The 27,804-nt window shown below is 42.9% G+C and overlaps 1 protein-coding gene across 3 annotated transcripts in view; it reads right to left on the minus strand.

Annotated features, from left to right (window-relative positions):
• The window catches only part of LOC139275163 (spermatogenesis-associated protein 13-like), a 365,108-nt gene that overhangs the window by 36,227 nt on the left and 301,077 nt on the right, over positions 1-27,804 (minus strand). For all 3 annotated transcript variants that reach the window (XM_070892243.1, XM_070892242.1, XM_070892244.1), the window contains 2 exons: positions 14,187-14,320; positions 3,249-3,428 (listed from right to left, as the gene is read on the minus strand). In XM_070892243.1, the coding sequence (XP_070748344.1) occupies positions 3,249-3,428; positions 14,187-14,320 (314 nt within the window). The remainder of the gene's footprint in view (positions 1-3,248; positions 3,429-14,186; positions 14,321-27,804) is intronic.

The raw sequence follows: 27,804 nt of genomic DNA on the forward strand, positions 1-27,804 counted from the left end.
TGGGGAAATCCAGAACCAGGGGTCACAGTCTAAGGATAAGGGTAAGCCATTTAGGACCGAGATGAGGAGAAACTTCTTCACTCAGTTATGAGCATGTGGAATTCTCTACCACAGAAAGTTGTTGAGGCCAGTTCGTTAGATATATTCAAAAGGGAGTTAGATGTGGCCTTTACAGCTAAAGGGATCAAGGGGTATGGAGAGAAAGCAGGAATGGGGTACTGAAAGTGCATGATCAGCCATGATCATATTGAATGGTGGTGCAGGCTCGAAGGGCCGGAATGGCCTACTCCTGCACCTATTTTCCATGTTTCTATGTGTAAACTAGAATTTCTTTGGTATGAGAAAAGAATACACTCAGGATATCATCCCACCTATTTTGCTTGTGCTGTAGTGCTACCTAGACTACAGCCCCATTAACGGCACAGAAATAAGATTGCAACAGTTCTCAAACAACCTCAAGCTTTTCAACTGAACTCACTGGTCACAAGGTAAGCAATATAGCTCTGTATTACAAGAAAAATGCATTTCAGATTATTTGAAATCTGACTTTTTTTTTAAAGATATAAATCAATGGGCCATAAATTGCGGCTTTGCACGTGCCCGAAGAGGCCCCTAAAGTTCCACGAAGTGCACGTGCCTAAACCCTTGCGATTGTACGCATTCCCGGGAGAAGGGCCTTTGCGGGCGGAGAGTTGGGCTGCCCAGCGAATGTCCTTAAAACTTTTACGCTTGGTAAAAGCTGGCGAAAGGCCTGCCTTTACCAGCATAAGAGTTTTAAAAGATAGAAAAATTAAATGATATCACTAATTTTTATATTAAAAACATTAAGGCAAATTTATTTTTTAACCCTATTCAAACATATTTTTTTAAATTAAAAAAAAATGTTCTCTAAAACATTAATATATTAATATAAAATATATGTGAGCTATATTTTTAATTTATACATTGTGTTTGTGTTTTGGGGGATATTTCCATTCATAGTAATGTGAGCTCTGTACAAACGGAACTCATCATTACTGTCAATGAGAATACTCCATGTTCATTGGTGATCCACGTCCACGTGATCCCAGGATGCCCTTACCTTCCGGGGATGTGTGGGCTTCTACGCTGGGCTGCGCATCTAGGCCTTGGAGCCCAAGTATTCGATCTTCCAGGCCCATAGGTACTTCCATTAAAAAAAATTTTGGTCGGAGGCATCCGCCCGCAGGAAGCCTTGACCGCAATTTCTGGCCCAAGATGTTTCATCTACTAAAATACTGAATAAAATTGCTTATCTTTAATTTGAGCTTGGAAGCAAATCCAACACTTAATGTTGTCTTTGTTAAATCTTCAATATAGTTTTTTTTGGAAGTAAACATATTAAAATGATTAGTGATGACTGCACAACCGATAAGTGTGTACATTTGTGAGGAATAGATGAAATACAAAATTCGATTTGTTTCACAAAGTGTAATACTGTGGCCTTGTTTTGCATTGGTTTAAACCAGTGTATTCTAAACAAGCAATTGTTGTGCGAGCTTTAAGGAGTACAACTATGGTTTGTACATGTAATCCACCAGCTGAGCACAATGTCCTTCATGAAATGATGCTCAACGATTTGTTTAACGGTTCAGTTTCACAAGAAGACAGGGAACAATGAACTAATTCTTACCAATTGTTCTTTAAAAAATTTAAGAAATAGTCATTTGAAGCATTATGTCAATGCAGAACCAATTTACATTGCAATTCATTTTTGCCTTTTACACCATTTGATCATTTTACCCATTAGACTGATCAGTCAGTGAAATCTGAGAAAACACTTTTTCATGAATGGAAACAATGGTTAAGTTATACTGTTCATCTTACCACTGCCCTGATTTTTACTGTGACGTGTTAGAAAGAGGAATATATATATATTTTTTTTTAAATGATTAATTTCCCTCTTATCTTTTGTTTTTCTCCACTCCTAACAATACCACATGCTATTTCGTACCCACCTGCTCTTTGTTCTCTGGCATTGTCTCTCTGCAACTGATAAAAAGAGAGGTACATAAGAGCAGTCTAGGTTCAGCTGCATGCCAAAACTCCAACTCACCTTGTGGGAAAGCATTAAATGCATGGGCTCAAAGCTATGTCTTTCTTTGAGGGGTCCTATCCAAAGTGTTTTATCTTTTTCAGATGCTGACCCATTTGGTGTGCTTTTGTTTTTATTATCTGAGATATTTTTTAGGAGGAGAAAGAAACTTTATATGAATCTTCTAACATTAATGGCCTTTGGACTATGAGTCATGTGCCACCACATTACAGATTTGTAGGTGAAAGTAAATTGAGCCCCATAAGAACGTAAATGTCAGACAAATAGAAGGTATTCGATGAGTAACTGAGACTACAGAATTCATTCTATTAGCAAACTGTTGTAATATACTGTTCCTTATTGAGAATTTTGTTTACAGTAATTTTAAAAAGATTTAATTTATTGTTCCTATTGTCACTTCTGGTACATGTACTATTCATCATGTGGTCACATATACAGAACTTGATTTCCATCTTCTACTTGAAATTTTGCTGGACACATAGGTTACTGTTTAGGACTATACAAACCCAAAATTGTGAAATCCACTCCTGCATCAATAGTTGGAAAATTTGGGGTGCCACAAGTTGGGTACATTGATTTCCATACCCGATTAGCCAATCTGCATTCCTATTGAGCAAAACTCCATGGGCTACATGTCCAGAAAGGTTGAATTTAGTTCAAATTATTTAATTGTTAATTTGTAAATAACATTTTACCCTCTTCCACTTTTGAATAATAAGGTTGACTGTTCAAAAAATGAAGATAACTAATTGAATGATGGAAAAATTATGCCTCACAAAGGAAATATTTATTTAAAACTTTTCTTATAACTAAAAGTCAGCAACACACAGTGGCATGGATTAGTGGGATATGGGTTTGTACCCATGATCGTCTGCAATGAAAAGTTCTTGATCTTAGCTATGCTGCAGTGGGAAAGTGCAAAGAGATGCCAGGCGTTCATCCTAAATGCAAACTGTAACAAATCATGCGTATGCCTGCAATTGGATCACAGTGGCAAAGGAAGATGTTGCTCACCTACCCTTTCAACAAGTGTGTGCATATTCCAGAGGGACCAGGATATGGATGAGAGTGGGGCGAAGGAAGACTTATCCACAAATTACAAAGAAGGTTTAGCAAATAAAACTGCCAACTTGTCAGAGAACGTTAATTCATCATACTGTACTGAAAAACATACTCGAACAAAGCTGGCAGGAAACCAGGCTTCCTTGTCGTCAATCATGCCCCACCACCATTCCTTGTTGGATGCATCAAGTACTCGGATGACTTCTCCGGCTTTGAATCCAAGTTCCTGATCGTCCATAGTAACATGATCCCATAATGCCTCTGCATAGACAATGTGCCCATCGCTTATTAGCTGCAGAAAGAAACAAGTTTCAGTTTACAACAGCCTTGATGGATGAATGCAAAATGTCACAAAATATGTACTATTTTCATGAGGAGCCAGTAAATACAATAAGTAGTGGGGATTCTCAATGTCTGAGTTTATCCAGTGATTATCTGAGTCACACAAAGGAGGAGGAGTTCAGGTGCATTCCCTGGTCTGTTTTATTACCTGATCTTCGCCTGGGCTGGCAAAGGGCACTAAAATTGGCCTCAGTTTGAGTTAGAAAGAGGAAAATAGGTCTTAGCTGTGATCCTCCACATGGTAAAACAGCCTGCCAATACGCGCTGTCAAGGCTCACACAAGAATAAAAAGGGTACTTGCTCTAGATACTAGTGGGCGTCTGGCATCTGTGAACAGCAATGTCATAAGAACAGGTATGGGAAGAAAATTGGAGGAAAAAAGTTTAAAATAAAAAAATAATCAGCATCTCAGCTTCCATTATTTATAACATCTATTTTAGCAGTCTCAATGAACTTGTAATAACATGGTTTAACTGAATTTAAAAAATACAAAATATAAGCACACCCTGGTGGACCATCTGTGGCCACTGGTGTTTGGTACATTGGAGCGGATTCTTACATGGAGATGCTATTATAATAGTGATCTCCCACGGTGCAGCTCACAGCAAATGCTTAAGGACAGGAGTATTGAACAATGTGACACATAGGGCTATAAATTCGGGTTTTAGCGATTTAGGCTGTATTTGGGCGATAATCGCGGCGGAGTTCTTTTTTGTTAGCGCTGGGGTACCGTTATTGTCGGACTGAGCAAAATTTGCCAGCGACTGGCGACGACGATAGCGATAAATCCAGCGTTGCACGACTGAATTTGTGCTGCGGAGCCGAAATTTGCGATCGAAAGAAAAAACGATCTTCTGTACATGCGCAATTTTTTTTCCCCCTCGATTTTTTGGGGCATTTTATCCCCGCGTTTCTAGTCAGCTGTCAGGGAGCGCCTGCGCATGCGCAGTGCACCCAGGGCTGAATTAGTCATTTACAGATGGCAGGCACGATGGAAGAAGGAGAGGGATCAGGCAGAGAGCGAGGAAGTTCAATAATGAGGCAAACAAGACCCTTATCGCAGCTGTGGAGAGGAGATGGAGTGAATTAAATAGGAGGGGTGCAAGTAAACCCCTCCCAATGGTTCTTAAGTGTCTTTGGCCCAGCATATCGGAAGAGGTGTCTTTCGTGGACGACATCATAAGGACCCACACCCAGTGCTGCAAGAGGTTCAATGACCATTGCAGGGTCATCAGAGTAAGTAATATTTTTATTGATGCATTTCTTCATTGCTTAAATTATAAATCTGACATATGTTGGTATAGGTAGGCTTAGTGTTGCACCATATGCGCCATGAATGATCGTTACACATTATTAAAACTGCTTTTTGAGATCTTAAAAGATGTTTCTGTACTTCGATGTCTTCCTCATGAACCATGTGCAACTTCCAGGGCCAGTAAACAGAGGACTGCATTAAATGCACACAGTACGGTATAAGTGCTTTGATGGCGATCTGTGTGTGCCACAAGAGCAGAATGGCCCTCTGATAACCATTTCCATTGTCATCTTTGCAGGGAACGTTGTCCCATAAACCACCGAGAGCAGCGACGGACACCCAGAACAATGCCTCTAACAGACCTGAGGAGCGAGTGGCAGGTCTGATAGGTGCCTCAGGGAGGTCAATTACCTGTAGGGGTGCTGAGCCCCCATCAAAACTGAGGGCAAGTCCTGCAAAATCCCTGGGCTGGGTTAGGGCAATGTGGTGTAGTGTCTGTGGACTAGGGTTAGGGCAAGGTGATGCAGTGTCTCTCAACTACATATAATGCAGTAGCAGCACTCCTTCAAATGAGCCTGTGCTATGTGACCTTACACATGTCACTCTGCCCCCTCTCCTGCTGTTAACCACTAGTCTGTTGTTTTCCATTTCCAAATGAGTAGTCGCATGTGCCACATCCTCGAATGGAAGCCTCCACCTCACTCCATCATGTGGGTGGAGGAGGGGGATGAGGACGACGCCGAGGAACCTCCACGGGAGGACCAAACTCAAGATCCAGGGGACGGGGGGCCGGGGGGGGGGAGCCAATACAATCAACACCTCTTTTTGCTGTGGCCACTAGCTTCTCTGAGAAGAATCATTCTCTGTCTTTGAGCCATCCAAGGCTCCGGGTACAAGTGGCATGCAGCAATGCACCACTGGGGTTGAATCCTGTATGCTGTCTCTACGGAGGGTGAGTCGGCAAAGCCGGTCTGCAGGCAGACACACACCTGGACATGGTAGGACTGTGCAGGGAGAGCATCCAAGCTCACCCGACAGCTTCTGAAGGTCTTGGGTAATGTTACCGCAAGCATTGCAGCATTATCCGTGAACATGAGGGAGGGCATGTCACAGATTGTTGGTGCGATCAGCGAAACCACTGTAGTGTCCAAGATCGAGACGATCACTTGCGCGTGGGCATAGAAACATAGAAAATAGGTGCAGGAGTAGGCCATTCGGCCCTTCGAACCTGCACAGCCATTCAAGATCATGGCTGATCATTCCCTCAGTACCCCTTTCCTGCTTTCTCTCCATTCCCCTTGATCCCTTTAGCCGTAAGGGCCCTAGCTAACTCCCTCTTGAATATATCCAATGAACTGACATCAACAACTCTCTGCGGCAGGGAATTCCACAGGTTAACAACTCTGAGTGAAGAAGTTTCTCCTCGTCGCAGTCTTTTCGATGATGTTGCTTGTGGCTATATGATTGTCATTATAGCGATGCTCAGCTTCTGTCTGAGGGTTCCGGAGGAGGTGGGGGGGGGGGGGGGGAGGGGCGTCATGAGCCAGATGGCGAGGCCGTAACCTTTGTCCCCCAGCATCCAGCTCTGACCTTGTGGCCGACGCTCAAACAGGCATGAGACCTCTCAAGATGAAAGCATTATGGATACTCCCTGGAAATTGGGCATTTACTGCCATGATGCACTGAGTATGGTCGCAGACAATCTATATGTTCAGAGAGTAGAATCCCTTTCATTTTTGGTAAATCTCTGGATTGAGGAAAAATGCTTGCAGGGCGATATGTGCGTATGACAGCCTGAACCTTGGGGAAGTCAGCAATTTGTCCAAAGCCCTCTCATTCTGTGCCTCCTTGGTCATTGGGAACTTTATAATTTTATAAAATTCGGTCAAGCAGAGTCAGCATGGATTTATGACGGGGAAGTCATGTTTGGCAAATTTGCTAGAATTCTTTGAGGATGTAACGAACAGGGTGGATAAAGGGAAACCAGTGGATGTGGGTTATTTGGACTTCCAGATGGCATTTGACAAGGTGCCACATAAAAGGTTACTGCACAAGATAAAAATTCACGGGGTTGGGGGTAATATATTAGCATGGATAGAGGATTGGCTAATGAACAGAAAACAGAGAGTAGGGATAAATGGTTCATTCTCAGGTTGGCAATCAGTAACCAGTGGGGTGCCGCAGGGATCAGTGCTGGGACCCCAACTATTTACAATCTATATTAACGACTTGGACGAAGGGGCTGGGTGTTGTGTAGCCAAGTTTGCTGACGATACAAAGATGGGAGAAAAAGCAATGTATGAAGAGAACACAAAAGATCTGCAAAAGGACATAGACAGGCTAAGTGAGTGGGCAAAAATTTGGCAGATGGAATATAATGTTGGAAAGTGTGATGTCATGCACTTTGGCAGAAAAAAAATCAAAGAGCAAGTTATTATTTAAATGGAGAAAGATTGCAAAGTGTTGCGGTACAGCGGGACCTGGGGATACTTGTGGATGAAATACAAAAGGTTAGTATGCAGGTACAGCAAGTGATCAGGAAGGCCAATGGAATCTTGACCTTTATTGCAAAGGGGATGGAGTATAAAAGCAGGGAAGTCTTGCTACAGTTGTAGAGTATTGGTGGGGCCACACCTGGAATACTGCATGCAATTTTGGTTTCCATATTTATGAAAGGATATACTTGCTTTGGAGGCAGTTCAGAGAAGGTTCACAAGGTTGATTCCAGAGATGAGGGGTTGACTTATGAGGAAAGATTGAGTAGGTTGGGCCTCCACTCATTGGAATTCAGAAGAATGAGAGGTGATCTTATCGAAATGTATAAGATTATGAGGGGGCTTGACAAGGTGGATGCAGAGAGGATGTTTCCACTGATAGGGAGACGAGAACTAGAAGGCACGATCTTAGAATAAGGGGCCGCCCATTTAACACTGAGATGAGGAGAAATTTCTTAGAGGATTGTGGATCTGTGGAATTCACTGCCTCAGAGAGCTGTGGAAGCTGGGACATTGAATAAATTTAAGACAGAAATAGACAATTTCTGAAACGATAAGGGAATAAGGGGTTATGGAGAGCGGCAGGGAAGTGGAACTGAGTCCATGATCGGATCAACCATGATCGTATCAACCATGATCGTATTAAATGGCGGAGCAAGCTCGAGGGGCTACACGGCCTACTCCTGCTCCTATTTCTTATGTTTATGTTCTTATAAAGTCCATCCTGCATGAGTAAAGTGCAGTAGTCACCTGGCGAATGCAGCAATGTGCAACGAGCTGCAAGACGGAGCAGATGTCCACTGCCGATGCCTGAAAGGAGCCAGAGGCATAGAAGACAAGTGCTGCAGTTACCTTCACCTACACAGGCAGCGCAGTCTTCTTGCTGCTGGTGGGCTGTAGGTCTGCCTTTATGAGCTGGCATATCTGTGTGACCACCTCTTTCTGGAAGTGCAGCCTTCAAATGCACTGTGCCTCAGAGAGCTGCATGTATGAGCACTTATCCCTTAAACTCAAGGGGGTTAAGGCCGCCCCCCCATATGTCTGAGAGTTCTTCGATTAACATAGAAACATAGAAAATAGGTGCAGAAGTAGGCCATTCGGGTCTTTGAGCCTGCACCACCATTCAATATCATGGCAGATCATGCAACTTTAGTACCCCATTCCTGCTTTCTCTCCATACCCCTTCAGCTGCAAGGGCCATATCTAACTCCCTTTTGAGTATATCTAACGAACTTGCCTCAACAACTTTCTGTGGTAGAGAATTCCATAGGTTCACAATTCGCTGAGTGAAGAAGTTTCTCCTCATCTCGGTCCTAAATGGCTTACCCCTTATCCTTAGACTGTGACCCCTGGTTCTGGACTTCCCCAACATCGGGAATATTCTTCCTGCATCTAACCTGCCCAATCCCGACAGAATTTTGTGTGTTTCTAGGAGATCCCCTCTCCTTCTTCTAAATTCCAGAGAATATAAGCCTAGTCGATCCAGTCTTTCTTTATATGTCAGTCCTGCCATCCCAGGAATCAGTCTTGTGAACCTTCGCTGCACTCCCTCAATAGCAAGAATGTCCTTCCTCAGATTCGGAGACCAAAACTGTACACAATGTTCAAGGTGTGGCCTCACCAAGGCCCTATAGAACTGCAGCAAGACCTCCCTGCTCCTATACTCAAATCCCCTCACTATGAAGGCCAACATGCCATTTGCCTTCTTCACCGCCTGCTGTAACTGCATGACAGCTTTCAATGACTGATGTACCATGACACCCAGGTCTCGATGCACCTCCCCTTTTCCTAATCTGTCACCATTCAGATAATATTCCGCCTTCCTGTTTTTGCCACCAAAGTGGATAACCTCACATTTATATACATTATACTGCATCTGCCATGCATTTGCCCACTCACCTAACCTGTCCAAGTCACCATGCAGCCTCTCTCAGCATCCTCCTCACAGCTCACACTGCCTCCCAGCTTTGTGTCATCTGCAAACCTGGATATATTGCATTCAATTCCTTCGTCTAAATCATTAATGTATATTGTAAATAGCTGGGGTCCCAGCACTGAACCTTGCGGTACCCCACTAGTTACTGCCTGCCATTCTGAAAAGGACCCGTTTATTCCTACTCTTTGCTTTCTGTCTGCCAAACAGTCTCTATCCACGTCAATACATTACCCCCAATACCATGTGCTTTAATTTTGCACACTAATCTCTTGTGTGGGACCTTGTCAAAAGCTTTTGAAAGTCCAAATACACCACAGCCACTGGTTCTCCCTTGTCCACTCTGCTACTTACATCCTCAAAAAATTCTATAAGATGTGTCAAGCATGATTTCCCTTTCCTAAATCCATGCTGACTTGGACCGATCTGTCACTGCTTTTCAAATGTGCTGCTATTACATCTTTAATAATTGATTCCAACATTTTTCCCACCGATGTCAGGCTAACCGGTCTATAATTCCCTGTTTTCTCTCTCCCTCCTTTTTTAAAAAGTGAGGTTACATTAGCTACCCTCCAATCCATAGGAACTGATCCAGAGTCTCTAGAATGTTGGAAAAAGATCACCAATGCGTCCACTATTTCTCGGGCCACTTCCTTAAGTACTCTAGGATACAGACTATCAGGCCCTGGGGACTTATTGGCCCTCAATCCCATCAATTTCCCTAACACAATTTGCTGACTAATGAGAATTTCCTTCAGTTCCTCCTTTTTGCGAGACCCTCAGTCCCCTAGTATTTCCGGAAGGTTATTTGTGCCTTCCTTAGTGAAGACAGAACCAAAGTATTTGTTCAATTGGTCTGCCATTTCTTTGTTCCTCATTATAAATTCACCTGATTCAGACTGCAAGGGACCTACATTTGTCTTCACTAATCTGTTCGTCTTCACATATCTATAGGAGCTTTTGGAGCCAGCTTTTATGTTCCTTGCAAGCTTACTCTCATACTCTATATTCCCCCTCCTAATTAAACCTTTTGTCGTCCTCTGCTGAATTCTAAATGTCTCCCAGTCCTCAGGTTTGCTGCTTTTTCTGGCCAATTTATATGTCTCTTCCTTGGATTTAACATTATCCTTAATTTCCCTTGTAAGCCTTGGTTGAGCCACCTTCCCCATTTTATTTTTAAGCCAGTGATGTACAATTGTTGAAGTTCATCCATGTGATCTTTAAATGCCTGCCATTGCCTAGCCACCGTCAACCCTTTAAATATAATTTGCCAGTCTATCCTAGCCAATTCATGTCTCATACCATCGAAGTTACCTTTCTTTAAATTCAGGACTCTAGTCTCTGAATTAACTGTGTCACTCTCCATCTTAATGAAGAATTCTACCATATTATGGTCACTCTACCCCAAGGGGCCTCACACAACAAGATTGCTAATTAATCCTCTCTCATTACACAACACCCAGTCTAGGATAGCCAGCTGTCTAGTTGGTTCCTCGACATATTGGTCTAGAAAACCATCCCTTATACACTCCAGGAAATCCTCCTTCGCCGCATTGCTACTAGTTTGTTTAGCCCAATCTATATGGAGATTAAAGTCACCCATGATAACTGCTGTACCTTTATTGCACGCATCCCTAATTTCCTGTTTGATGCCATCTCCAGCCTCACTACTACTATTTGGTGGTCTGTACACAACTCCCACTCATGTTTTTTTCCTTTTGGTATTCCGCAGCTCTATCCATACAGATGCCACATCATCCAAGCTAATGTTCTTCCTTACTATTGCGTTAATCTCCTCTTTAACCAGTAACGCTACCCCACCTCCTTTTCCTTTCTGTCTATCCTTCCGGAATATTGAATTCCCAGCCTTGGTCACTCTGGAGCCATGTCTCCCTAATCCCAATTACATCATATCTGTTAACAGCAGTTAATTCATCCACCTTATTATGCATGCTCCTCGCATTGAGACCCAGAGCCTACAGGCTTATTTTTTTAACACTCTTTGTCCTTTTAGAATTATGTTGTAATGTGGCCCTTTTTGATTTTTGCCTTTGATTTCTCTGCCTTCCACTTTTCCTTATCTCCTTTCTACCTTTTTCTTCTGCCCCCATTTTACTTCCCTCTGTCTCCGTGCACAGATTCCCATCTCCCTGCCATATTAGTTCAAACCCTCCCCAACAGCACTAGCAAACACTCCCCCTAGGACATAGATTCCAGTCCTGCCCAGGTGCAGACCATCCGGTTTGCACTGGTCCCACCTCCCCCAGAACCGGTTCCAATGTCCCAGGAATTTGAATCCCTCCCTCTTCCATCATTCCTCAAGCCACGTATTCATCTTAACTATTCTGCTATTTCTACTCTGACTAGCACATGGCACTGGTAGCAATCCTGAGACTACTACCTTTGAGGTCCTACTTTTTAATTTAACTCCTAGCTCCCTAAATTCAGCTTGTAGGATCTCAGCCCGTTTTTTTACCTATATCGTTTCTACCTATATGCACCACGACAATTGACTGTTCACTCTCCCCCTCCAGAATGCTCTGCAGCCGCTCAGAGACCCTTGCACCAAGGAGGCAACATACCATCCTGGAGTCTCGATTAAGGCTACAGAAACGCCTATCTATTCTCCTTACAATAGAATCCCCTACCACTATAGCTCTCCCACCCTCCGGTGCAGCAGAGCCACCCATGGTGCCATGAACTTGGCTGCTGCTGCTTTCCCCTGATGGGCCATCTCCCCCAACAGTACCCAAAATGGTATATCTGTTTTGGAGGGAGATGACCACAGGGGACCCCTGCACTACCTTCCTTCCACTGCTCTTCCTGATGGTCACCCATTCCCTATCTGCCTGTGTAACCTTTACCTGTGGTGTGACCAATTCAGTAAACGTGCTATTCACGACATCCTCAGGGAAGTGTCCCTGATTTCCCACATAGCATAGGAGGAGCATGAGACGGGTCTGGACTTTCCTGCCATGACTTAACCCTTAAAGTAACTTAATTTGGCAACAATACCAAAGGTTACCTACTGATAAGAAAAGAAAAAGAAAAAGATAAAATACTCACCAATCCACCAGCCAATCACTTATCCGCTTGGCTGTGACGTCACACTTCGATTTCTTTTTACTTCTTTTGTTTACTTTCTGCCCCTGCTGCAGCTGGCCTCCCGATCTGCTACCGCTCTCAGTTGCTGCCGCCGCCCTTTATCCTCCCCCGCCGCTCCGCTCTCGCGATGCTGGCCTCCCGATCTGCTACCGCTCCCAGTTGCTGCCGCCGCCCTTTATCCTCCCCCGCCGCTCCGCTCTCGCGATGCTGGCCTCCCGATCTGCCACCGCTCCCCAGTTGCTGCCGCCGCCCTTTATCCTCCCCCGCCGCTCCGCTCTCGCGATGCTGGCCTCCCGATCTGCCACCACTCCCAGTTGCTGCCGCCGCCCTTTATCCTCCCGCACTGCTCCGCTCCGCTCTCGCGATGCTGGCCTCCCGATCTGCCACCGCTCCCAGTTGCTGCCGCCGCCCTTTATCCTCCCCCGCCGCTCCGCTCTCGCGATGCTGGCCTCCCGATCTGCTACCGCTCCCAGTTGCTGCCGCCGCCCTTTATCCTCCCCCGCCGCTCCGCTCTCGCGATGCTGGCCTCCCGATCTGCCACCGCTCCCCAGTTGCTGCCGCCGCCCTTTATCCTCCCGCACTGTTCCGCTCCGCTCTCGCGATGCTGGCCTCCCGATCTGCCGCCGCCGCTCTGTATCCTCCCGCACTGCTCTGCTTTCACTATGCTGGCCTCCCGATCTGCCGCTGCCACCCTTTATCCTCCTGCGCTGCTCCACTCTCGCGATGCTGGCCTCCCGATCTGCCGTTCGGGAGGCCAGCATTAAGCTCAAAATGCTCATCAATAAGCCTTCTTCCAGCTCAACGCTGCATACAAAAAGCAGCCAGAAATAATAGTTGACACAGTATAGCCCCCATTTTTAAAAATGTCTTTAAAAATAAACTTAACTCACATAAAATTTCACTGTATAAAATGCAACCTTCCTTCTCCAAATCATGTTCTGCACTGAACTTGTGTTCCATTTTCAAGATGGAGCCGTTAGCACCGGGTGCCCAGAGTCCGACCTGGGTGGGTTTTTGGACAGGTGATATTGCCGAATTTACCGCCCGCGGCGATAGTGCAGCATTGCACGTCAATTGACGTCATAAAAACGCTTTAAAATTATTTATTTATTTATTTTTAAATCGGGCGGGTGATTATATTAAGCACCGGCGCTAAACCACTGCCGAATTTTCCGCCAGGGCACAAAATGTCGTGTGACTCGTTTAATGGCCAAAAAAAAAATATATATCGCTTTGCCTTGGCGGTGAAACGGGCGCAAACCTGTCGAATTTCTAGCCCATAGTGTTCATCTAAAGTGTAGCGGTTTGTAACTTGGTGTGCCCTTTTAAGGCTACAAGGTGCCTTTCTCAGGTCAATGGAGGACTATTACTCATAACTGATCCTCAGATCAGTAACAGATCACACTAGTGTTAATTTTGACTTTGGGTGCCAAACAGGTGACACTGATTCAAATACCCGTTTTACATCTCTCCCAATTTTCATCTCCATTGAAATCAATGGCAATGTTTTACATTATCACCCCAAGACAAAATTAACTCCATTGACTTTCCTTTTTACAGTCTAGCTATCTCTGTGGTGCTCACTCGGTTTTTATATTATCAATTGTATATTAATATTTAAAACAATAATCGGTGGCAATATTTCCAAAGATATTTCGCCTAAAGGTGGTGCTACAAGCATAACATATCTCACAATCTTACAGGACAGGGCACCTATCGGGAAAACTGGAAACACAACTTTGGTACCATGAAAAAATTTAAAAAGTACTCAGCAGGTCAGGCAGCATTTTCTGTTTTTATGTCAATACAGGTGTTGTCCTATATTTTTAAGACCTGCCCTTTGAAATCACATTTTAAATAATACTTCTACCAATTCAACTTACTACAAGAATAGCATTTATTAAAGATAAAGGTTATTACCTCATTTATAGCAAGTTGTTCTCCACCAGGCTGACGGTACCTGGGATTTGCATGGCATATTTCCTCATAAGCAAAATCCTCCTCACTGCCATCATCAACTAGTGTGGAAGACTCTGTGCCTCCATCTGCAGAAACTAGCAGGGTAAAATGTAATATTTAAAAGGTAGTGTATACACACACACACACGGAAAGTTTATACAACATTTTAATTTTTAGTTCAGATTTTGCGAGCGTAGCAACATTAAATTATGCTGGGCCATGGTCTGGATGTGCCTTTACTAGCAACTCAACTCAGCTCAGCAGGCTCGCCCGGCCAAATTGTGCGATGCTAACCCCTCCCTCTAATTTCAATAAGATCCTGACACATGAAAAATACCCAGGGACTTTTCTGGGGGGGGGGGGCCAAGAGACTTGACAGTAGCTTTTAAAGAGTAGCAGCTTGCCATTTAAGGGGAAGTTGTGATGGTGGCAGAAAAACCAAATAATTGCTTAGAATGGTACTAAAGAAGAAATATAAGCTAAACTTTTGATTGGAGGTTCTGTTGCAAGCAGTATACCAAAGGAGAATGGCCCTATTTGGGGCTGAAGACCACTCTTCGGTGAAAGCACAGGTGTAAGCTGGATGAAAGTAGTGACCAACTGAGTCAATGTAGCCACCCTAGTCCCTTTGATCTGGCTACAAATATGCAAGTGGTTTGCTAGTATCAAAAGGAAGACAAAGGTAAGCATGCTCATTTAGACACACATTTCTTGTGGGACCCTGTGACAAAAGTTGTTGGAGATTTGGTTTGGTATTGGCATTAGCTTCTGTAATTCGCATGCTATACAAGGTGCTTAATTTGGTTGGTCTCTCAGCAATTACCCGGAGGAGCCAAGCCATTCAATTTAAATACAAACATGTCACATTGACAGCTAAGGCCAAAACACCTCAGGGGTTGTTATACATACATTTATTGACCCATCATGAACTCCTTTTCCTCATCTAAATTATGCGGCATAAGTAAGAGTCCCTAAAGAAATATCCATCCACACCACTCTGCTGGTGAGAATTTCAATATCAACAGCAACCAAGAATGATAAAAAGTAAAGTACTGGCAGAAAAAAAAACAAAATGTCGAATAGTGTAGACTACCCAGCAAAAAGAACTAATGGATGGAGCATCAGAATCAAACTGCAAATGCAAAAAATATTAAAACTTTTAACAACTGTGCAGCAAAAATCTCTAAGATCCCACTTGAGCAGGTGATCCATAGTATACATGCTGGGGGTTGAGCCATTCCCAAAGTATGTAAGGTACCACATTTAAGTAAACATCTACTGGACAAGAGTCTTGCATTTGTCTGCAGGCAGCCTCCTTTTGGTGCCAATGATCTATTGCAAAATTCAGCATGCTGCATTTCAGGCATGCTGCTTTCCTGACCATTGTTCCACACAGCCAAGACTCCATACTTCCAATCAATTCTTGTGCGTCATCGTGAATTTTCTAATGCATAAGTCAAGTACTTATTGTGATACATGTCCATTGAGTGCTTTGGTAATTAATGTTCTTTCAAAATATCCAGGTTTAACAACTACAAGACAAATTTTAATGCAAAATATTGTGGAAATACAAGAATTTACAAATTAAATTGACTACACTCAAATTCAGTGAAGGAATTCTCCTAAAGTACTCAAAAGGTTAAACGCAACACTTTTTCAATGACTTTGTGATCTCAATCTAGAAAGAAATATAAAAACAGATAGTAAGAGCTTCTACAGGTATATAAAAAGGAAGAGAGTAGATTAAGTAAACGTTGGTCCCCTAGAGAACAAGACTGGGGAATTAATAATGGGGAACAGGAAAATGGCAGAGACTTTGAACAAATATTTTGTATCAGTCTTCACGGTAGAAGACACTAAAAATATCCCAATAATAGATAATCAAGGGGCAATAGGGAGGAGGGGGGAACTTAAAACAATCACCATCACTAAAGAAAAAGTACTTGGTAAAATAATGTGATTAAACGTGGACAGGTCCCCTGGACCTGATGGCCTGCTTCCTAGGGTCTTAAAATAAGTGGCTGCAGAGATAGTGGATGCATTGGTTGCAATCTACCAAAATTCCCTGCATTCTGGAGATCCCCCAGCAGATTGGAAAACCGCAAATGTAACGCCCCTATTTAAAAAAAGGAGGGAGACAGAAAGCAGGAAACTATAGACCAGTTAGCCTAACATCTGTTGTTGGGAAAATGCTGGAGTCCATTATTAAGGAAACAGTAGCAGGTCATTTGGAAAAGCATAATTACAGTCAAGCAGAATCTGCATGGTTTTATGAAAGGGAAATCATGTTTGACAAATTTACTGGAGTTCTTTGAGGATGTAACGAGCAGGGTGGATAAGGGGGAACCAGTGAATGTGGTGTATTTGGATTTTCAGAAAGCATTTGAAAAGGTACAACATAAAAGGTTACTGCTCAAGATAAGAGCTCATGGAGTTGGGGAATAGAGGATTGGCTAACTAACAGAAAACAGAGAGTTGGGATAAATGGGTCATTTTCCAGTTGGTAAACTGTAACTAGTGGGGTTCCACAAGGATTGGTGCTGGGGCCTCAACTATTTACAATCTATATGAATGACTTGGATGAAAGGACCAAGTGTAATGTAGTCAAGTTTGCTGATGATATGAAGATGGGTGGGAAAACAAGTTGTGAGGAGGACACAGAAAATCTGCAAAGGGATAGTCAGGCTACGTGAGTGGAGAAACATTTGGCAGATGGAGTATAATGTGGGAAAATGTGAGGTTTTCCACTTTGTCAGGAAAAATAAAAAAGCAAATTATTTAAATGGAGAGAGATTACAAAATGCTGCAGTACAGAGGGACCTGGGGGTCCTTGTGCATGAAACACAAAAAGTTAGTATGCAGCTACAGCAAGTAATCAGGAAGGGAAATGGAATGTTGGCCTTTATTGCAAGATGGAGTATAAAAGTAGAAAAGTCCTGCTACAACTACAGGGTATTGGTGAGACCACACCTAGACTACTGCGTACAGTTTTGGTCTCCTTTTTTGAGGGGAGATGTGCTTGCATTGAAGGTAATTCAGAGGTTTACTAGGTTGATTCCGGAGATGAAGAGGTTGCCTTATGAAGAAAGATTGAGCAGGTTGGGCCTATACTCATTGGAGTTTAGAAGAATGAGAGATGATCTTATTGAAACATACAAGATACTGAGGGTCTCGACAAGGTAGATACAGAGAAGATGTTTCCATGCGTGGGGGAATCTAGAACTAGGGGGCATAGTTTAAGAATAAGGGTTGCCCATTTAGGACTGAGATGAGGAGGAATTTCTTCTCAGAGGGTCGTAAATCTGTGGAATTCTCTGCTTCAGAGAGCTGTGGAGGTGGGGTCATTGGATATATTTAGGGTGGAGATAGACAGATTTTTGAACAATAAGGAAGTGAGGGTTATGGGGAGCAGGCAGGGAAGTGGAGCTGAGCCCAAGATCAGATATAATCTTATTGAATGGCGGAGCAGGCTCGAAGCTCCTGCTCCTATTGCTCATGTTCTTATGTTATCATGCCATGCAGAAGAGGCGGCACAGCACTCTTCTAACTCAAAAATATCAAAAGGTAAGTTAACTAGGATCATTGCTGTGGACTTGTAAATGGCTGGTTAAAGGAATGTTAAAACGCATGAATATTAACATGCCACTGGTCAGTCAGCGAACATGTATGGCCCATAAAGGGTGGGAGAGGAAAGCATTGTAAAAATTGGAAAATGGGAGGAGAGAAACAGAAGAAACAAAGTTTTACCATCAGATTTCTGGTGCTTCAGGTACTTACTAACAATGTTATAGCCCCATAAAGATTACATTCAGTATTCTTGGATTAGATAGCAATATATTGGTTTATTAGATAAGTGCACCCATCCATTATAGAACTGAGCCATGTAGACAAAGACAATTCAACCTTGGTCTGTGCTGAGTCAAGTATAGAGGTGGCATAGGAAGCATTACAATTGACCTCACCACTGAAGAAGGGAGGGTGAAAATCAGCAATGGTTCCCATTCTAGAATGATGTTTAGTGGATTTAAACCAAATGGTTTATATCCCCAAAATAGTTTTGTCGGACAAAGCATAAAGAACAGAAATACTAGTGTGAGCCTTGCATAATTGGTAGCACTCTCACCACGGAGTCAGAAAGTCATGGGTTCAATCCAGAAAGTGCATAAGCTAGACGGATGCTCAGTGTAGCACTGAGGGAGTGTTGCACTGTTGGCAGTACTGTCTTTCGGATGAGACGTTAAACTAAAGTCCAATCTGCCCTCTCAGGCAGACATAAAAGATTCATGCCGCTTTTGAAGAGGAGATGGGAATTCTCTTCGTATCCTCAATAACATATATGCCTCAATTAACCTCAGAAAAAACAGATTATCTGGTCATTCATTTTATTTCTTTTGGTGGAACCATGCTGTGTGTAAATTAAGCTGTCGCATTTCCCAACAGTGACTACACTGCCAAGAATATTTCATTGTCGCCGAGATGCTTTGCTATGTCCTGAGTTTGTGAAAGGCACTATATAAATGGAAATTATTTCTTTATTAATATCGCCTAATATGGTGGTGAGTAACTTCACATGGTCAGATTTTCAGAGACTCTGAGTACTTACGTGACGATTGAGATAATTTAACAATGTATCTCACTTGTACCCTCACATTATATTTTGATTTTTGTTAGCACAAGTTGCATAACCTGAGGTCTTGGAATTCATTAAGGGAAGTATTTCTCGATACCCTTACCTCATCCTCCTGTGCCTCCTTCCTATATATTATTACACTCCTTAACATTATTGACAGCAAAACACTAACTCATGACTTTTGAATGATTTTTCAAGTTTGATTTATTAGGAACATATTCACACATCCATACTTGTTGCATTATTAAATGTAGAGCTATAATTTGGACAACACCCTCACACAAATACTTTTTTCTGTTGGCAGAAGTAACAATGCAGAAAACGTCATTGTGCTGATTGCTGTGACATTGTTTTAAAAGCAAAACAAGGCAATTAGCAGAGTGGCATGTCACTCCTCACCAAACAGAAGCAATGCTTTAATATAAAACTTGTATTTTACGTCCCCAAGGTCAGTAATAGAATGTACACTCAGTGGACAGAACATGCAGCAATCCAGTGAAAAAAAAATTACATTAGCCAGTAACAAATATGCATATGTGACTTTCATCAGGTGGGACAAAACCTCTCCACCCAACCCCAACCCTCCACCCCCCCCAAAAATATTTTCCATCCTTTTCTCCCTTTCTCTCCTGGAAACACTGCATGGTTCCATAGATACCCAAATACTCTAGTACCTCACCCATGTGTTATTCTTCATATATTAGTCTGGATATTGAATCTTTGTCAGCTATTTTTTCATAGAAACTACACGTGCATGCTTTCAGCCTGGGTCAGTGAATAGCAATCAGGATCTAGAATCTGTCTAATTCCATCCCTTCCCTGGCACTTGGGTACTGGATGAGGTACGGTCGGGTTTATGGGCTGGCACCAGAACAAATATGAAAAAAAGTTGTCAGATCATAAAAACCCACCACCTCTAGCCAGTCTGGCCTATGTATGACTGCAGTCCCGACCATCTGGTTGGTTAATGCTCTATGTGGCCTAGCAAGTCACTCAGTTGTAAAATTACTTAATTCTCAAGAAGGTGGCTTAGCATCACTTTCTCAAGGCAACTATGGATGGATGGCCTTGACATCGTAACCCACATCCTCAGAGTAAATTAATAAAAAGGGAAAAACTATTATCTGCAGAGAGCTAGGATCAGATCAGATCATGATTTGTATGGCTCACTTACACAAATTGTGCATTTATCCACTGAGTGATTGGTGAGCCCAGTTGATAAACTTTCACCATTTAAAAAAAATAATAATAATTTGCATTTATCATACCATGTCTCTTGGAAACATCTCAAAGCACTCCACATACAATTACTTTGTTTGAAGTGCAGTGAGTGCCATCAAGAAGGCAAATACAACAACCATTTTGTACAACAACCCACAATAGCAAACAGATGAATGACAAGTTAACATGTGATTTTGAGTGGTGTTGGTTGAGGGAGCAATGCTGTCTGGAACACTGGAAGAACTTATTGTTCTCTGAGGAATGCCATAAGATCACAAACAACTTTTAAAAAAAGTGTTCCTGGGATGTGGACGTCACTGGCAAGGCCAACATTTATTGCCCATCCCTAATTGTCCTTAAGGTGGTGGTGAGCTGCCTACTTAAACCACTGCAGTCCCTGTGGTGAAGGTACTCCCACAGTGCTGTTAGGGAGGGAGTTCCAGGATTTTGACCCAGCGATGATGAAGGAAGGTGTGTAACTTGGAGGGGAACTTGCAGGTGATGGTATTCCCATGCACCTGATGCCCTTGTACTTCTAGGTGGTAGAGGTCACGGGTTTGGGAGGTGCTGTTAAAGAAGCCTTGACGATTTGCTGCAGTAGATGGTACACACTGCAGCCAGTCGGTGGTGGAGGGAGTGAATGTTGAAGGTGGTGGATGGGGTGCCAATCAAGTGGGCTGCTTTGTCCTGGATGGTGTTGAGCTTTTTGAGTGTTGTTGGAACTGCATTCATTCAGCAAGTGGAGAGTATTTCATTACACTCTTGACTTGTGCCTAATAGACGGTGGAAAGGAGTCAGGAGGTGAGGCACTCGCTGCAGAATACCCAATCTCTGATCTGTTCTTGTTATAGAAACATAGAAACATAGAAAATAGGTGCAGGAGTAGGCCATTCGGCCCTTCTAGCCTGCACCGCCATTCAATGAGTTCATGGCTGAACATGCAACTTCAGTACCCCATTCCTGCTTTCTCACCATACCCCTTGATTCCCCTAGTAGTAAGGACTTCATCTAACTCCTTTTTGAATATATTTAGTGAATTGGCCTCAACAACTTTCTGTGGTAGAGAATTCCACAGGTTCACCACTCTCTGGGTGAAGAAATTCCTCCGCATCTCGGTCCTAAATGGCTTACCCCTTATCCTTAGACTGTGTCCCCTGGTTCTGGACTTCCCCAACATTGGGAACATTCTTCCTGCATCTAACCTGTCTAACCCCGTCAGAATTTTAAACGTTTCTATGAGGTCCCCTCTCATTCTTCTGAACTCCAGTGAATACAAGCCCAGTTGATCCAGTCTTTCTTGATAGGTCAGTCCCGCCATCCCGGGAATCAGTCTGGTGAACCTTCGCTGCACTCCCTCAATAGCAAGAATGTCCTTCCTCAGGTTAGGAGACCAAAACTGTACACAATACTCCAGGTGTGGCCTCACCAAGGCCCTGTACAATTGTAGCAACACCTCCCTGCCCTTGTACTCAAATCCCCTCGCTATGAAGGCCAACATGCCATTTGCTTTCTTAACCGCCTGCTGTACCTGCATGCCAACCTTCAATGACTGATGTACCATGACACCCAGGTCTCTTTGCACCTGCCCTTTTCCTAATCTGTCACCATTCAGATAATAGTCTGTCTCTCTGTTTTTACCACCAAAGTGGATAACCTCACATTTATCCACATTATACTTCATCTGCCATGCATTTGCCCACTCACCTAACCTATCCAAGTCGCTCTGCAGCCTCATAGAATCCTCCTTGCAGCTCACACTGCCACCCAACTTAGTGTCATCCGCAAATTTGGAGATACTACATTTAATCCCCTCGTCTAAATCATTAATGTACAGTGTAAACAGCTGGGGCCCCAGCACAGAACCTTGCGGTACCCCACTAGTCACTGCCTGCCATTCTGAAAAGTCCCCATTTACTCCTACTCTTTGCTTCCTGTCTGACAACCAGTTCTCAATCCATGTCAGCACACTACCCCCAATCCCATGTGCTTTAACTTTGCACATTAATCTCTTGTGTGGGACCTTGTCGAAAGCCTTCTGAAAATCCAAATATACCACATCGACTGGTTCTCCCTTGTCCACTCTACTGGAAACATCCTCAAAAAATTCCAGAAGATTTGTCAAGCATGATTTCCCTTTCACAAATCCATGCTGACTTGGACCTATCATATTACCTCTTTCCAAATGCACTGCGATGACATCCTTAATAATTGATTCCATCATTTTACCCACTACCGATGTCAGGCTGACCGGTCTGTAATTCCCTGTTTTCTCTCTCCCTCCTTTTTTAAAAAGTGGGGTTACATTGGCTACCCTCCACTCCATAGGAACTGATCCAGAGTCAATGGAATGTTGGAAAATGACTGTCAATGCATCCACTATTTCCAAGGCCACCTCCTTAAGTACTCTGGGATGCAGTCCATCAGGCCCTGGGGATTTATCGGCCTTCAATCCCATCAATTTCCCCAACACAATTTCCCGACTAATAAGGATTTCCCTCAGTTCCTCCTCCTTACTAGACCCTCCGACCCCTTTTATATCCGGAAGGTTGTTTGTGTCCTCCTCAGTGAATACCGAACCAAAGTACTTGTTCAATTGGTCCGCCATTTCTTTGTTCCCCGTTATGACTTCCCCTGATTCTGACTGCAGGGGACCTACGTTTGTCTTTACTAACCTTTTTCTCTTTACATATCTATAGAAACTTCTGCAATCCGTCTTAATGTTCCCTGCAAGCTTCTTCTCGTACTCCATTTTCCCTGCCCTAATCAAACCCTTTGTCCTCCTCTGCTGAGTTCTAAATTTCTCCCAGTCCCCAGGTTCGCTGCTATTTCTGGCCAATTTGTATGCCACTTCCTTGGCTTTAATGCTATCCCTGATTTCCCTTGATAGCCACGGTTGAGCCACCTTCCCTTTTTTATTTTTACGACAGACAGGAATGTACAATTGTTGTAGTTCATCCATGCGGTCTCTAAATGTCTGCCATTGCCCATCCACAGTCAACCCCTTCAGTATCATTCGCCAATCTATCCTAGCCAATTCACGCCTCATACCTTCAAAGTTACCCTTCTTTAAGTTCTGGACCATGGTCTCTGAATTAACTGTTTCATTCTCCATCCTAATGCAGAATTCCACCATATTATGGTCACTCTTCCCCAAGGGGCCTCGCACAACGAGATTGCTAATTAATCCTCTCTCATTACACAACACCCAGTCTAAGATGGCCTCCCCCCTAGTTGGTTCCTCGACATATTGGTCTAAAAAACCATCCCTTATGCACTCCAGGAAATCCTCCTCTACCATATTGCTTCCAGTTTGGTTAACCCAATCTATGTGCATATTAAAGTCACCCATTATAACTGCTGCACCTTTATTGCACGCACCCCTAATTTCATGTTTGATGCCCTCCCCAACATCACTACTACTGTTTGGAGGTCTGTACACAACTCCCACTAACGTTTTTTGTCCTTTGGTATTCTGCAGCTCTACCCATATAAATTCCACATCATCCAAGCTAATGTCCTTCCGAACTATTGCCTTAATTTGCTCCTTAACCAGCAATGCTACCCCACCTCCTTTTCCTTTTATTCTATCTTTCCTGAATGTTGAATACCCCTGGATGTTGAGTTCCCAGCCCTGATCATCCTGGAGCCACGTCTCCGTAATCCCAATCACATCATATTTGTTAACATCTATTTGCACAGTTAATTCATCCACTTTATTGCGGATACTCCTTGCATTAAGACACAAAGCCTTCAGGCTTGTTCTTTTAACACCCTTTGTCCTTTTAGAATTTTGCTGTACAGTGGCCCTTTTTGTTCTTTGCCTTGGGTTTCTCTGCCCTCCACTTTTCCTCATCTCCTTTCTGTCTTTTGCTTTTGCCTCCTTTTTGTTTCCCTCTGTCTCCCTACATTGGTTCCCATCCCCCTGCCATATCAGTTTAAATCCTCCCCAACAGCACTAGCAAACACTCCCCCTAGGACATTGGTTCCGGTCCTGCCCAGGTGCAGACCGTCCGGTTTGTACTGGTCCCACCTCCCCCAGAACCGGTTCCAATGCCCCAGGAATTTGAATCCCTCCCTGTTGCACCACTGCTCAAGCCACGTATTCATCTGCGCTATCCTGCGATTCCTACTCTGACTATCACGTGGCACTGGTAGCAATCCCGAGATTACTACTTTTGAGGTCCTACTTTTTAATTTAGCTCCTAGCTCCTTAAATTCGTTTCGTAGGACCTCATCCCTCTTTTTACCTATGTCGTTGTTGCCACAATATTTTAAGTGGCTGGTCCAGTTAAGTTTCTGGTCAATGGTGACCCCCCAGGATGTTAATGGTAGGGGATTCGGCTATGGTAATGCCATTGAATGTCCATTAATTTAATGTGTCATTCAAAGGATGGGATTATTGACAATGCAGCATTCCTTCAGTTGTACACTGGAATGTAGCCTAGCTTAGTGGTGTCCAAACTTCTACAAAAATTATACACTCCTGAGATCTCTTCTAACTTCTGAAAGTTATCATCAGCTATCCAAAAGCAAACACTGCCATCATTCGGGACAATTTGTTTTTGGTTATACAGCAGTAAAATTTATGTTCAGTAAGTCTGTAAACCCAGAAATATGATGTCTGGACTGAAATCTGAAGACTTGTGGATGAAGTCCAATGACCTCAGGGATGTCCTGGTCATCCTCGGTTCTAGAAATCTCAAGTTGAACACCTACAGCTACATTATGTGATCAAATTGGAGAGGAGCTTGAATCCACAACCACGTGACTCAGAAACAACAATGTTACTGGATCAAGCTGATACTAAAAAAGGTATAACAAATGCCATCAGTTACATAATATAGTCCACTACAAAATCAAACGTTTAGCTCTAAACTGAAGGTCTGTTTTAATGGGCCAAATCTTGCTGGAGGGGGCATCTTGCAGCATACGCCATTAGTTAGACTTTTTCCTGCACCAGCTCAAAATGTTTTTGCGTGGAAACTTGCTAGAAATGCGACCTAATAACGATGCAGTGAGGGCTACACGGCAACTGGGGCCTTGATGAATGTCAGGACCAACAGTCTATTTCTTAAACCAAATGTGATTTAAGGATCAAAAAGGAAATAGGAACGACAGAGAATGAGGGTGAACAGAATGGGTGAATTGGAATCAAATTAGGTACAGAAAGAGAAATAAAGATTGGATTAAAAGAGAGACAGAAAGGAAAAGAAATCAAAATTTTAAATGCGAATTTAAAAAAAATCTAAATTTACTACTAATTGCAGGAAGTTGAAGTTGTTCCCTTTTTTGGCCGGAGAGATTGATTGGCATTGCATAAACAATTATCATGTTGTTAAAAGGGTATTCGCGCTATTAATTATGAGCCCAAACTTACTGCAGATGTTTAATGGGCAATTCCAGCAAGTTCTTAAAAATATCGGGAGGCTAAGGGCGAGATGCAGTTTTAAAGAGATGGAGTAAATCGACCAGGCAAGTTCTAGAGATTCACAACTCATGGCATATCTCTTCATCCCCTGAACTTGCTGGCTGATTTGCACATTAATAATGGTGTGTGCCATTAACGTGTTATTTTTCCAGGAAGATTTGGCCCAATGTGTTCTCAAGTAAGGAATGAATGAGGAATTGCAATCAATTATTCAGCTGCTTCTGAAAAGGCTTCCCTTTGATTTAAAGATAAACTTTTTCAAAGGATAAAATCAGCTTTTAGGTTCAAAATTATTTGAATAGGTCCTTCGAAATACTCGAATCCAGAAAACACTATTTTAGTTCAACTTGTATATTTGTTTAAACATTGGTAAAACTCTGTTTCATGCAAATGTAGATGAAAGAACTGATTTAGAGTGTTACATCAAATATCTAGCACACAGACAAAACAATCCAAAAGTAATCTAGTCTGGGCCCTTAAATCAATTTAATTGCTATGCGCCAAAATAAATGTGCATATAAATGGCTCTGCAGTGTTGATAAATAGAATCACACACGATGCATTGCAGTCCCATAAATTCAAAGCTCTTAAGGCACAGAATTTTGAAAATAAACATTAAGTAGTCTTTCTCTTTCTTGTTACAAAAGCATTATTAAAACTAGAAATGATGAGTATATTTGGGATAACATATATATACTACAGGAATCTAAATTGAAATGATTCATGGATAGACATCAAAATTGTTTTTAGAAAATTTGGACTGTGACCATTACAACAATATCTTCTAATTCTGTAACAAGAAAATGTAAAATTCATCCAACAGTCCAACTGTAGGATGTCAGAGAAGAGATAAATGTGGGTTTAGGGAGCTTCTAGCCTACTTATCAAGTACCAGGGAATGCAAACGTCAAGCCAGATAAACATAGTGGAAACTAGTACTGTTGCTAAGATACCAGAGGTACTTGTTTGCTTGTCAGATGAGTTCAAATTAACTGCACTCGGGAAAGTTGCTATTAAATCGAAAAATACTGTAGTAAACAACTCATACCTGAAATCTTAACTGGATTTTACAGATTTTGAGTGCTGTACTGTAATTTACATGGCTTTCAAGTAATATAGTCGGATATTAATGCATGAACGATTTATGCATGCGTCTGAAAGTTTTTTTATTTCGTTATTTTAGAGGAGACATTAGCCTGTTTAAAATGCATGGATTAATGCCTCCACTAAAACAACAGATAAAGGAATTTCAGACAAAGGTACTAAGCATTTGTGGCCCCGATTTTAGTTCTGTGACACGCTGAGAGCTGGGATGTCCGATAATGCATGGGAAACCCGTAAGTGCAGTGTGTCTGGCAGTGGCTTTTTAACTTAGCCATCGCATTATAATTTTACTTCCAGGTTTCCTGTCCAGTCAACGGCAGCGGGCGTGATGTGAACCCACATGACACGATCTCAACTCTAATATTTAAAGGGACACTCCAAACATGCAATTTGAAGGAGTTTGGAGTTGGGAACCAAAGAGAAGGAAGTGCCAGAATGGAATCCAGATGAGCAAAGGCTGCGCCTCATTTCAACGTAGCCTCCCTGGATATGCTGCTGGGAATCGTCTGAGATTGATACACTTCCTTACCAATGGGAGGAAGAAAACTGCAGCAGAGGAGGTCAGGAGCAGGAGTATGGTGCCACGCTCCTGGATTCAGTGAAGAAAGCGCTTTTAATAACCTAAGCAGGTCAGGAAAGTTGAGCACAGTGGCACATTAACTTACATCCTGTTGTGCATATGACCCCCACGCCCTCACTCTGCCTTGTCAAGCCGACTCCAGCACATCACTGCTCATACCCACTTACCTGAAGGGGCACTCCTCCTTCTCTTTCTATGCACGTCCTCACATCTCACATCCCCATCTATCCATCCACCACTCCCACTCACCCTCATCCTTATGCAATGTCAATGGGACTAAAGGCAGACAAGTCCCCTGGACCTGATGGCTTACATCCTAGGGTCTTAAAAGAAGTGGCTGCAGAGATAGTGGATGCATTGGTTGTAATCTACCAAAATTCCATGGATTCTGGTGCGGTCCCAGCGGATTGGAAAACCGCAAATGTAACGCCCCTATTTAAAAAAGGAGGCAGACAAAAAGCAGGAAACTATAGATCAATTAGCCTAACATCTGTTGTTGGGAAAATGCTGGAGTCCATTATTAAGGAAGCAGTAGCCGGACATTTGGAAAAGCATAATTCAATCAAGCAGAGTTAGCATGGTTTTATCAAAGGGAAATCATGTTTGACAAATTTGC

Source organism: Pristiophorus japonicus, chromosome 10 (assembly GCF_044704955.1).
Source record: "Pristiophorus japonicus isolate sPriJap1 chromosome 10, sPriJap1.hap1, whole genome shotgun sequence".
NCBI classification, from domain to species: Eukaryota; Metazoa; Chordata; class Chondrichthyes; family Pristiophoridae; genus Pristiophorus; species Pristiophorus japonicus.